The following is a 12,211-nucleotide window of genomic DNA, read 5'->3' as shown; positions in this document are numbered from 1 at the left end:
GGCTTCATTGGGAAGATAAACATACACTGAACAGACTCCTGAAATCGAGGCCAAGTGCCGGCCACCAACTCTTTCATCTCCCAGTCCCGTCTTCCTGACTCTATTCTCCCTCCCCTCAGGCTCACTTTCCCCGGCCACTGTTCAGACTTAATCCATGCTTTCTCCCTCCTCATAATTTAGAGCCTACAGGTCTCACTGTAAAAGAGCATCCCAGGGGGAGACTGGCGGGTGACTCCCAATCCAGGCTGCATAACTGGGGGTTCTTGGAGGCAGGATCCTCACTGAGACCTAAGAATGAACTACTCCTGGCCAAGTGCCCCTCCTCTGAAAAACCTGTTACTGAGAATCTATGTGCCACGCCCTGCTTTAGGCACAAAAGAATCAAAGCTGGGTGTGGTAGTATACTCCTCAAATCCCAGCGCTCAGACGGAACTCTATGAGTTCAAGACCAGCCTGGTGTACATAGTGAGTTCCAGCTTAGCCAAAGCTATATAATGAGACCCTAAATCAAAAAACCGAAATAAAGAAAGAAAGAAATTCCCTGTTCTCACAGAGCTGACAGTCTAATGAAGGGAGTGGGGGAAGGGAACAAGCAGTGAACAGGCCAGAAAAGAAAGAACTGTCCATGCCCACAGGTGGCAGCCTCCGAGGTGATGATAAAATGGGGGGGGGGGGAGCGGTGTGAGACAAAAAAGCCCAGGGGGTTAGGTGACACCAGGTAGGTACCACTTAGAGGCTAAGGGGAGAGCTGGAGACATGGCTCAGCACTTAGGAGCACTTGCTGTTCTTGCAGAGGGCCCAGGCTGGGTTTCTAACACCCATATTCCCATATTGCCATATTGGGTAGCTCACACACACACACACACATACACACACACACACACACTCACACAGACACACACACACTCACATACACACAGACACACACTCACACACATACATACACACACACACTCACACACACCAAACACACAGACACACACAGACACACATACACACACACACAGACACATAGACACACATACTCACACAGACACACACAGACACAGACACACTCACATACACATAGACACACACACACTCACACAGACACACACACACTCACATACACACAGACACACACACACACTCACACACACACTCACACAGACACACATACACACACAGACACACACACACACACACACATGCGCGCACGCATATATGTTTAGTATTCTCTTCTGGCCTCCATAGACTACTGTACATATGAGGTACACATAAACATACACTCAAATGCATACACACATATATATACATACATACACACATATACATACATAACACATATATACATACACATATACATATTTATCACCACTCTCTTCTGTCTTCCATGAACCCCTGCACACTTGGGTGCACATAAATACACACACACATACATACATACATACGCATATTTCTTTTAAATCAATATACATAGATGGATCTGAGCGCTGGAAGATCTGAGTAAAGAGAGAGAGTAGCAAGGCCTTGGAGCCATGGGGCTTCAGCCATCTTTGTGGATGGGAGTAGCCCAAAGGGGACGCAGGCAGGGCCTTCAGGCCAGCTTCAATCTAAGGGTGCTCTGCAGGTTCTCCAGACATGGAGAACATTCCAGGCGTAATTGAAGCATACCGAAAGACTCAAGGATTAAAACAAACAAAAAACATGGGCAAACACAGGGCCTCCATAGCTCAGACCAGATAAGAGGCTGAGAAGATGATGCCAGGAGGGTGGGTGGGATCAAAGCTTGGCCTTGAGGAAGGGAGGCAGACTCAGAGTCAGCTCTCAGTGTAGAGAGACTCCTCTGGGGTAGGATACAGATGGTAAGGCCAGGCAGGAGGCCCAGGGGATGGTGTGGAAGGACTGTAGCCTATGGAGGAGAAGCGGGGAAGAAGAATGGGGCCCTGCAGACTGGTAGCCAGATGGAGGGACAGAGAGCGCAGCTGGCTAGAGAGATGGTATGAGAGGACACTTACACTCTACAATGAAGATAATTAGGAACCCAGAGTTTCCCAGAGAACCTCATCCCAGGAGAAACTTACCCAAACTGGCCAAGACGAGAGACAGGGTTTTTTAGGTACAGCACAGCTCTTCAAAGGCCTGGTAGCATGGCACCTTTCCCACGAATAGGGGGTTTCAGAAATAGGCAAAACATGGCATACGATGACTCTACGGTATTAACACCAAGCTGAGAACATGGGACCTCGTCCTGGGGGTTCTGGCAACTAAGGGAAAAACTTGTGAAGACTGGGGATGGTCAATAGAAAAGAGGCCAAGCTCTCAGCAACCCAGGTCCTCACATGACCCCTCCCTTTCTCCTGGGCAGGTACTTCATGAACATCACCTGGGATAACCGAGACTACTCCTTCAATGAGGATGGCTTTCTGGTGAACCCTTCACTGGTGGTCATCTCCCTCACCAGAGACAGGACATGGGAAGTGGTGAGTGGCCAACCAGACCTTAGGCATCTGTGGGAGAGCACCTGACCCCTGGGTCTAAGGGAGGAGGGCTGGGGGGGGGTCTGATCCCCCGTGTCTGAAGGACGGGAGACAGGTCTAGACTCCCATGTGCTATGGAAAGTCATAACTGAAAGCACAGGTTCTGGTCTGAAGGAGGAAGGAGCAAGGTTCTGGAGGAAGACGGGACACAACCATCCTTAGTTCGAGGGACACCATGGAGTGCTCCCAGGAAGCATGGCAGTATGACTGTTTTGTTTGTTTGGTTTTGGTTTTTTGTTTTGTTTTTTGCCAAGGTGGGCAGCTGGGAACAGCAGACCCTCCGCCTCAAGTACCCTCTATGGTCCCGCTATGGCCGCTTCCTGCAGCCAGTGGATGACACACAGCACCTCACTGTGGCCACGCTGGAGGAGAGACCCTTTGTCATTGTAGAGCCTGCAGACCCCATCAGCGGCACTTGCATCAGAGACTCGGTCCCCTGCCGGAGCCAGCTCAACCGTACCCACAGGTGACAGCCCCGGGTCCTGCTGGTCCGGCCTCAGACTCCTCTTTATTTTCCCAGAAGCGCAGCGGGTCAGGCCCCAGCCCCTCAGCCTTCCCCCTGGGTGACCTGGGGAAGCCAAGAAATTCTTAAGCTTCATCTCCCAAAGAAAGCACTATCCATAGTTTTAACAGCTGCTTGTCCCTGACCTCATGGGAAAACCTAACAGTGGTCCCCAACCCCTTCAAGCCTGGTCGCTCCCCGCAGCCCTCCGCCTGACGCTCCCCGCCCGGAGAAGAGATGCTGCAAGGGTTTCTGCATTGATATTCTGAAGAGGCTGGCGCACACCATCGGTTTCAGCTATGACCTCTACCTGGTTACCAACGGCAAGCATGGCAAGAAGATCGATGGCGTCTGGAATGGCATGATTGGTGAGGTAAGACAGGCGGGGATGGAACCTGTGGGAGAGGAGTCTTGAGGATCCTAGGGATATAGGCCAAGAGGAGGGCGGGGTTTTTTGAGCAGGGGCGTGGCCAAAGGAGAGGGCTAAGGGCACCTTCAGGGATAGGACCAGAGCTTGGGGAAGGGCCAAGAGAATTGCCAGTTTATGGGAGGCGGCCCGAGGAAAGGACCTTAGAGGACAGTGGAGGGGACGGCTAAGAGGCCGGTTGTCATCCGGGAGGGATGGGACTAAGGGGTAGAACTCTCATAGGTAAGGGTTTTGGAGGGTGGAATTCCTAGAAGGGGGCGGGGCAGGAAGTCTGGATCCCTGGGCCTTAGCAAGTGATGTTGGGACAGTGGGTGGGGTAGAGGAGACCTCTTCTGCTCCTGCTTCTGCTCTCTCTCTCCCTTACTTCCCTTGCTCCTCTGTTCCCCTCCTCACTCAACCAGACCTCCTAGCCTGTCTCCCACACCATCACTGTCTCCCAGGGCCAGGCTTTGCCCAGCGCTGGCCTCTGTCCTCTGAGCTGCTCCCTTTGCCAACTCCTCGATCCACCCCAGGTGTTCTATCAGCGTGCGGACATGGCCATCGGCTCTCTCACCATCAATGAGGAGCGGTCAGAGATCGTGGACTTCTCCGTCCCCTTTGTAGAGACAGGCATCAGCGTCATGGTGGCACGCAGCAATGGCACTGTGTCCCCCTCTGCCTTCCTCGGTGAGCCAGCCAAAACAGAAAGCCATAGTTAGACAAGGCTGGAACAGCTGTCTCTAACACTGTATGGCCCAGGAGGTGACATCACTTCCAAGCTTCAGGTTCCTGACCTGTAAAATGGGAGAAATACTGTGCCTGGCAGGAATTTCAACAGATATTTGCGGCAAGCTTGAGCTCAGAGCTCAGGAACTTTTTCTCGAAGTGCCTTCCACAGCTCTGATGCTGGGTTTGCACCCACAGTTGTTTGGGGTGCTGTTGTTGTCATTTGTTTGTTTGTTTTTAAGAGAGGCCTCTCTATGTAGTCTGGCTGTCCTGAAACTCAGAACTCAGAGTGATCTGCCTGCCTCTGTCTCCCAAGTACCGGAACTAAAGGTGTGCCCTACCATACCCAGATTTTTGGTTTTGGTTTGTTTAAAGATTTTATTTCCTTTTATTTTCTGTGCATTGCTATTTTACCTGAACTGGAGTTACAGAGAGCTGTGAGCTGCCATGTGGGTGCAGGGAATTGAACCTGGGCGCTCTGGAAGAATACCCAGTGTTCTTAACCATTTACCATTAACCATGAGACATCACTCCATCCCAACAGTTTTGTTTTGTTTGGGGGGGGGTGAGGGAGGATTCCAGACAGGGTTTCTCTGTGCAACCCTTCCTGTCCTGGAACTAGCTCTGTAGACCAGGCTGGTCTCCAACTCAGAGATCCGTCTGCCCCTGACTCCTAAGTGCTAGGATTAAAGATGTGGGCCACCACTTCCCAGCTGATTTTTGGTTGTTTTGTTCTGTTTCAAGATATAGACTTAATTCATAGCTTAGGTTGGCCTTCAACATCCAAACACTCTTTTATGTCTCCGTCTCTTCCTGTCTCTAGAGTTCAAGGATTTGTATTTTTTTTCTTAAAGAGGACCCCAAGGCCAGGTGTACCCCAGCTAAAAATGTGTAGGGTTTTCTTTGTTTGTTTAGTTTGTTTATTTTTTTCCAGTGCTGGGGATTAAACCCAAGACCCAGAAGACCATAGTGACTAAGACAGACAAATTCTTGTCTCCTAGGAGCTGCCTACCTTTGAGAGATACAGACTAGACCACCCCCAATAGCTATCCTGGGAAATTAGGCTAAGGTGAAGAGAGAGAGGCACAGGGTGGCTGTTGGTGTGGATAGGAGAGGTTTTATTTGTTTTTTGTCTTGTGTTTTTTGTTTGTTTTTTGTTTTTTAGACAGGGTTTCTCTGTGTAGCCCTGGCTGTCCTGGAACTCTGTAGACCAGGCTGGCCTTAAACACAAAGGGATCTGCCTGCCTTTGCCTCCCAGGTGCTGGATTAAAGGCTGGCAAGGGGGCTGCGGCAAAGGTCTATGACACAAAGGAGAGAGGTGTGCAGAGCACATCAGCAAGGGCAAACTGTATACGGATCTGGGTGTGATCAGGAAACCACTTTGTGGTCCATCAGGTAGAAACACCAACTCCTGACCTGGGGACTACAGAAGTGGGCACAAGGACAAGGCCAGCAAGTCATGTCAGTCTGAGCAAGGCTCCTCAGAGAGAGAGAGAGAAGACAGAAGGAGAAAGATCCTTCCCCTGAGGGCCATGAGAGAAGACCACGCTTGTTCCTTGCTGGCCGTGGGGATGGGGAGGACAGGCCCACAGACCTTGAGGGACAGGATCAAAGAGCAGGGGCACCTTGATCCTGTCATCTGTGAGCAAGGGCAAGGAGTGCCATCTGGGGCTGCGGGTCATGGCTGCCAAAATACAGAACCTAGGATGGGATGGATGACCCCAAGGGAAAGCTGGTGAAGTGGAGACTCTGGTTTTGAGCTCAGGAAACATAGGAGACAGCTGAACTGGGGTTGGGGGGGTGAGAAGCACAGAAATGGTTATGGTAGCTCTCTTTGAGGAAGACTGCCAGGAGTCTAGGTGCTACTAGGCTGTCCCTGAAGTAGGGACCAGGAGAGGGAACAGGATAGGATGGAGTCAACTGGGCTCTCTCTGGTCCCCCAAGCCTTTGCTTGGCTGACGCCTCCCATGTCCCCAGAGCCCTACAGCCCTGCTGTCTGGGTGATGATGTTCGTCATGTGCCTCACCGTGGTCGCCGTCACAGTTTTCATCTTTGAGTACCTCAGTCCTGTGGGCTATAACCGAAGCCTGGCCACGGGCAAACGTGAGTCCCCTTCCTTAGCTGACCCTACACAGGACTATATCCCGGTAGCCCTGGGGTAGAGAGGTCCATGCCCTGTCCTGGTTCCCCACAGGCCCTGGTGGCTCTACCTTCACCATTGGGAAATCCATCTGGCTGCTGTGGGCCCTGGTCTTCAACAACTCCGTGCCAGTGGAGAATCCTCGGGGCACCACCAGCAAGATCATGGTGCTGGTGTGGGCCTTCTTCGCGGTCATCTTTCTTGCCAGCTACACAGCCAATCTGGCCGCCTTCATGATCCAGGAGGAGTACGTGGACACCGTGTCTGGGCTCAGCGACCGGAAGGTGTGTGCAGGGGTCAGTCTCAGCTGGCTTATAACTTGTCCCAGGGCAGAAGGGGCTCCTGGGAGATAGCCCAGGGAGAGTCAACTCGACTGCCCCCTCGTCCCCAGAGGAGTAAAGATGGAAGGCTCTGAAAGGAGCCGAATGATTTAAACATTCTTGGGGATAGAGGCTGTTCCCCAGTGTCCCAGGAGCACTAATGCCAAATGGGACGTTCTAGACAAGTGTATCCCTCCCACCATATGAAGATCAAGTTTCTGACACAGCTAATCCACTGGAGATCACGCTTGGATAAAATAAATCAGCAATGAATGACTAGTAATGTAGAAATAACACTGAATACCAGAACACACAGGAGTCACTCTCAGGCTAGTGTTGCATGTCTACAATCGCAGTCTTCCAGAGACTGAGGCAGGAGGATCATAAGTTCAAGGACAGGCTGGCTACATAGTAAGTCCCTGTCTAGAATGAGAACAGCAATAAAGTCAAGTCCAAATTCTGATTCAACTCGCATAAAATTATCCCATCAAGACACTCCAAATGCCCACCCTCTCGGTTTGTACTCTTGCCCACGGTGCCCATCCATAGCAGGTAGGGATGGCAGCCATAAGGGCCACTGGGAGACTACAGTGACCTCAAACTGTTAGCGGATTGCGGGATAGATGCAATGCGTTGCATTGGGCGTTGTCTTCAGTGGAATGGAGGTAGACTTATCAGCAAACAGTAAGTCGGTCTCACCTTATACAGCAAAGGAAATGTGGTTCTGCTGACACCCTGAGCCGGACCCTTACTTTGCAGGCTCCCCGCAACGCGGCATTCGGTTTGGGTGTCTCCCAGAGGGTACATTAATAACTCCCGCTTCCATTCCAGTTCCAGCGACCCCAGGAGCAATACCCACCTCTGAAGTTTGGCACGGTGCCCAATGGGTCCACGGAAAAGAACATCCGGAGCAACTACCCTGACATGCACAGCTACATGGTGCGATACAACCAGCCGAGAGTGGAGGAGGCACTCACACAGCTCAAGGCAGGGTCAGCGCAGACTCGGGCAGTGGGATCCCCAGAGCCTTTGGGGAGGGTGGGGACTCATGTCTGAGGTCATCCTGGGGCGGTTCCCTAAGGGGGCCTGGAATAGTCAGGACTGTGACTAGACCCCTTCTTGGCTTTGTAACTTTAGACACTTGACTCAGTGCTCTGAACCGGTTTCTTGTGTGCACAGTGAGGATCACAGAGACATCTCCTTGCTATAAGAACAAAGTTTGGTAGGGAGTGGTGGGTGGTATGCACGTTTAATTCCACCACTTGGAAGGGAGGCAGCTCTTGGTGAGTTCCAGGCCAGCCAGGGTTACATACTGAGACCCTGTCTCAAATTAAACCAACAGAAAGCTTAGTTAATGCACACAGAGCAGCGGCCAAGCACTTCCGGTCTTTGTGAGTTCTTATGTCGTTTGCATCGGCTCCGAACTCCACAATGAAGACTTGGATTATGGGAGGTGGTTTGTTTTTTTTTAAATGTTACCTCCCTAAATCTTAGGGCTGAAGTTAAAGTCAGTCCCCAAAATGCAGCTCTCAGAATGGCAAACCTAGTACGGGGCCTGGTTTGCGGCTCGGCAGTAGAGGGCTGGCCTGGTCTATCCCAAGTGCTGGATTCATCCTCCAGAACTGCAGTTTCCTCTGCTGCTCTCTTGCCACCTTCAGCATGTGATTCTTTTCTTATCCCCTCTTTGTGCTGGGCAGTGGGTAGCCATTTCCTCTTCTCAGTTACTGAGGATCAGAGATGAGCACAAAACTGGCAGGGTCACCAGGGTGTTAGAGTGGGCTTCTGGGAAGAGATAGCCTGCGTGAGCTCATGGGGTAGATTCAGAGACTTGCAGACAGAGGACATAGAGAGGCCCTGAAGTTGGCGTGGAGGGACATCTGGAAGACCAGGTGGATGAAGGGCATGGACCTAGAGTGAAAGGACAGAGGAGAGAAGGATAAACGGTGGCCCCCGAGACCATCAGGGTTTGCTTTGTGCAAAAGTGGCAAGACACCTTGGCAGGAGATTAAGCAAAGAAGACTTCACTTCTTGTTCCTGAGTGTTCTCCACTCAGAGGCTATAGGGGAGCAGGAGCAGTATGGAGGACATTATGTTATCTAGAACCTTCCTCAGGCCCCACTTTCTTGGTCATCCCTCAAGCAGCCATCCTGGCTGGATCTGTTACCCCTTTCTCTCGAGTGGATTGTTGAGCCACAAGAGAAGGAACGCAGTCATCTGGCACGGTATAGGGTCAGCCTGAGGATACAGTTCTGTAGCAAAAAGTATTCACCCACCTAAGCGTGGTACAAGAACAGTTCTGGGGGATCTGTGGTTCCTGTACGTAGAAACATGGTCAACAGCAAAGCAGTTACGCCTGGAGGTTGGGTAGAATGTAAACACACTGCTTTCTGTATCTTGTAAGATAACAAGTCCAGGGAGCCAATCATGGTGGTCCATGCCCATCATCACAGCACTTGGGTGGGGAGGAGGTGGGAAGGCAAAAGGATGGAGGGCTTACAGCCATTCTGAACTATGTAGTGAGGCCCTGTCTCAAAAGGAAAACAACATAGTGCTTGGCTAGTGGGACAGTTCAAAGATGCTATTAAGGATCCAAACTCTGTACACATTTCTGTTCTACCAAACTCGCGGTATAGACCTTCACGCTTGTTCAGTTGCCTCACAGTCGCAGGAAAGCTGTGGGGGCTCCATGGAGCATGACCTGGAGGAGGAAGAGTGACAGAGGGCAGGCTCTTCCCTTTGCCAGCCTTTGCCCTCTTGGGGACTTGTGCGTTCTTCTAAGAACCTATCAAGCGAGCACTTGTAACTGTCAGGGCGGCTGGGAAGACGATTCTCTGAGCTGAGAAGGAGGCTGTGGACTGAGATGTAGTCCCGCCATCGGCTGGAGCCTTGCCCTGTGTCTTGTGGGTTTGTGTTTTGTTTGTTTGCTTGCTCATTTGTTTGTGCCAAGCCCAGCAAAGTTCTCTCTTGTAGTTCTCCATCTCTGCCTCTCTATCCTCTTTCTGGGGTCACATGGACTCCGAATCCAAACTCTCAATGAGCCAGCGAGCCTCCCCTTGGGGTCTGAGCTTCAGCACTTCCTTATCAGCCAGCTCCGATTTGTCTCCTGCAGTCCTGTGCCCTGGCCACCAACCCTTGCTGAGACATCTCCTTCTCCTTCACCCTCTCCCTAAACCCATCTGTCATACTCATATGACAGATGTTACTGATGCTCTAGGCAGGCACCCTGAAAACCTTCCAGGGCTCCATGCAATGAGAAACTTCATACTTTAAGCTAGAAGCCACCAGCATGGTGGCCATCCTACATCCTACATCTTGACGCATATATATATATATATATATATATATATATATATGTATATGTATATATATGTGTGTGTGTGTGCGTGTGTGTGTGTGTGTGTGTGTGTGTGTGTGTGTGTGTGTGTGTGTGTGACTGCATGGTTCCATCCATCTCCTATAGCTACAAGGACTGACCGTCCTGTCTTTCCCTAAAGCGGAATCCTTGCTTGGAGAATGCCTACCTTCCTCCCCTCATGGCTCCCAATTGCTCAGGCCTCTCCTTGTTGACATGAATTGGAGTGAGTGTGGAGATTTTCCAAATTGCAAGGATTCCCAGAGCAGAAACTAAAAGGGAGTATTCTAGTGGGTATAACCCTTGGTCCCAGGGATTCTACTCTCTGCGGAAGACCCAGAAAAAGACCTCCTTCCCCCAAGGTCAGGACACAGCATACACTCCTCTGATTGTTTGTTTTGTTGTTTAGTTTGGTTCTTTTGATCCGGTCTCACTATGTAGCTCTGGCTGTCCTGGAGCTTGCTCTGTAAACCAGGTTGACCTTGAACTTGCAGAGCTCTGCCTGCCTCTGCCTCCCAGGTGTGGGGGGACTAAAGGCGGGACTCCTGACCTATTCATCAGTTGTTCAGCAAATATTCATTGAGTACCCTAATGTGTTAGTTCCTCTGCAAGATGCCCAAGACGCCATTCACTTGTAATTTCCATTGGAGAAAGGGAGACAGGAACCACAGGTGTTGGAGAAAGTTGTCATTTGCAGGGCTAGTAGGGCTGGAGAGATGGCTCATTAAGTAATGTGCTTGTTGTGCAAGCATGAAGACTTGTGTTAAATCCTGGACCTCTGCCCTGCCAGAGCAAAGATACGATGATCAGGTGCTCCCGGGCTAGCCAAACTAAACTCTCTGATAGACAAGCTCCCGACTCTCTCCTGATTGGAGAGATAACTTAGGTAGAAGCAATTTACTAAGCAAGCATGAGGACCTCTGATCCCCAGCATTAGCCAAACAAGCGTGGTGTGCCCATGTGCCCGCCTGGAACTCCGGCACTGTGTGAGGCACACAGGCAGGAAGGACAGCTGTGGAGTGCTAGCCACCAGCCCAGCTCTAGGTTCAGTGAGAGACTCTGTCTCAAGGGAATAAAGTGGAGTGTGCTAATGCAGATTATACTCAGCGTCTTCCTCGGGCCTCTGTGCACTTGCGCAGGCACACATACACCATGCCCGCTAACACACACACACACACACACACACACACACACACACACACACACACACACACACAAGGCAGACAGCAATAGAAGACATCCAGTGTTGACCTCTAGTTTCTACACATATACATGTGCACACACAGGTATATAAACATGTGCATATAAAACACACATACAGAAGGAAAGAAGGAAGGAGGGAAGGAAGGAAGGAAGGAAGGAAGGAAGGAAGGAAGGAAAAGATGTCCTTTGAAGTTATCTCAGCTCTCGGGCATCTGGCCAGAGAGACTTGGTCCAGAGAGACCTTGCCATTTGCCTCCATGCCGAGACCCTTTGGTTCTGGTTCCCCAATGTCCCCTATTCATTAGTCTTCAGGAATGCCAGCAGCAGGGGGTTCAGAACCAGCTGTCGGGGTCTGACTGGAGCTTGCTGGAGCTCCTGATGCACCTCACTTAAGATGAAGTGCTTTTCCCATGAGTTTAGCCAGGGGCTCGGGGGAAACAGGTTCTGTCTAAGAACTCTTCTTCTCCTGCCTCCTTTCCACCTCAAAGCTGGCAGCCCCCAGCCCTGCCCACTGCTCCTGTATTCTCAGCAACCCAAGTTTCATGGTCTCCTTTCTAAACTGCTTTCTTCTGCCATGAAATGGTCTGTTTGCTGAGCACAGGGCTTGGGTCTCAGTACAGCCTCCCTGGTCCTTACAGCGGTTTGTGCTGTTCCCTCCCATCCTTCTGGAATAGAGCTGGGAACTTCAGGTGTGTTCTAGTAGCATGAAAAGCGAGGTGAGGATAAGTTCATGTTTGTTACTCTGACAACTCCAAACTGTTACTACTCTTAACATATAACTAATTAATATGAACATTGATACAATACCCTATTATTACGGCTTTTTAACACAGGGTCTCACTGTGTAGCCCTGGCTGGTCCAGAATTCACTTTGTAAACCAGACTAGGCTGGTCTTGAACTCACAGAGATCCAACTGTCTCTACCTCTGGAGCGCTGGGATTAAAGGTGTGCACCCTCACAACCAGCTGAGCCCATCACATCCGACTCTCTCATTCTTACACTCCCCACCTCATCTTTTAAAGCCACATTAAAATTTTGATTT

The 12,211-nt window shown here is 50.7% G+C and overlaps 1 protein-coding gene across 5 annotated transcripts in view; it reads left to right on the top strand.

The window, feature by feature from the left end:
* The window catches only part of Grin2d (glutamate ionotropic receptor NMDA type subunit 2D), a 40,084-nt gene that overhangs the window by 11,702 nt on the left and 16,171 nt on the right, over nt 1-12,211 (top strand). For all 5 annotated transcript variants that reach the window (XM_063280701.1, XM_039095535.2, XM_063280703.1 and 2 more), the window contains 7 exon segments: nt 2,348-2,462; nt 2,774-2,985; nt 3,226-3,394; nt 3,961-4,114; nt 6,131-6,256; nt 6,348-6,577; nt 7,445-7,605. In XM_063280701.1, the coding sequence (XP_063136771.1) occupies nt 2,348-2,462; nt 2,774-2,985; nt 3,226-3,394; nt 3,961-4,114; nt 6,131-6,256; nt 6,348-6,577; nt 7,445-7,605 (1,167 nt within the window).

This window comes from Rattus norvegicus, chromosome 1, assembly GCF_036323735.1.
Source record: "Rattus norvegicus strain BN/NHsdMcwi chromosome 1, GRCr8, whole genome shotgun sequence".
In the NCBI taxonomy this organism is placed as follows: Eukaryota; Metazoa; Chordata; class Mammalia; order Rodentia; family Muridae; genus Rattus; species Rattus norvegicus.
The sequence above is the reverse complement of the archived record's forward strand: the minus strand, read 5'-3'. Positions and strand labels throughout refer to the sequence as shown.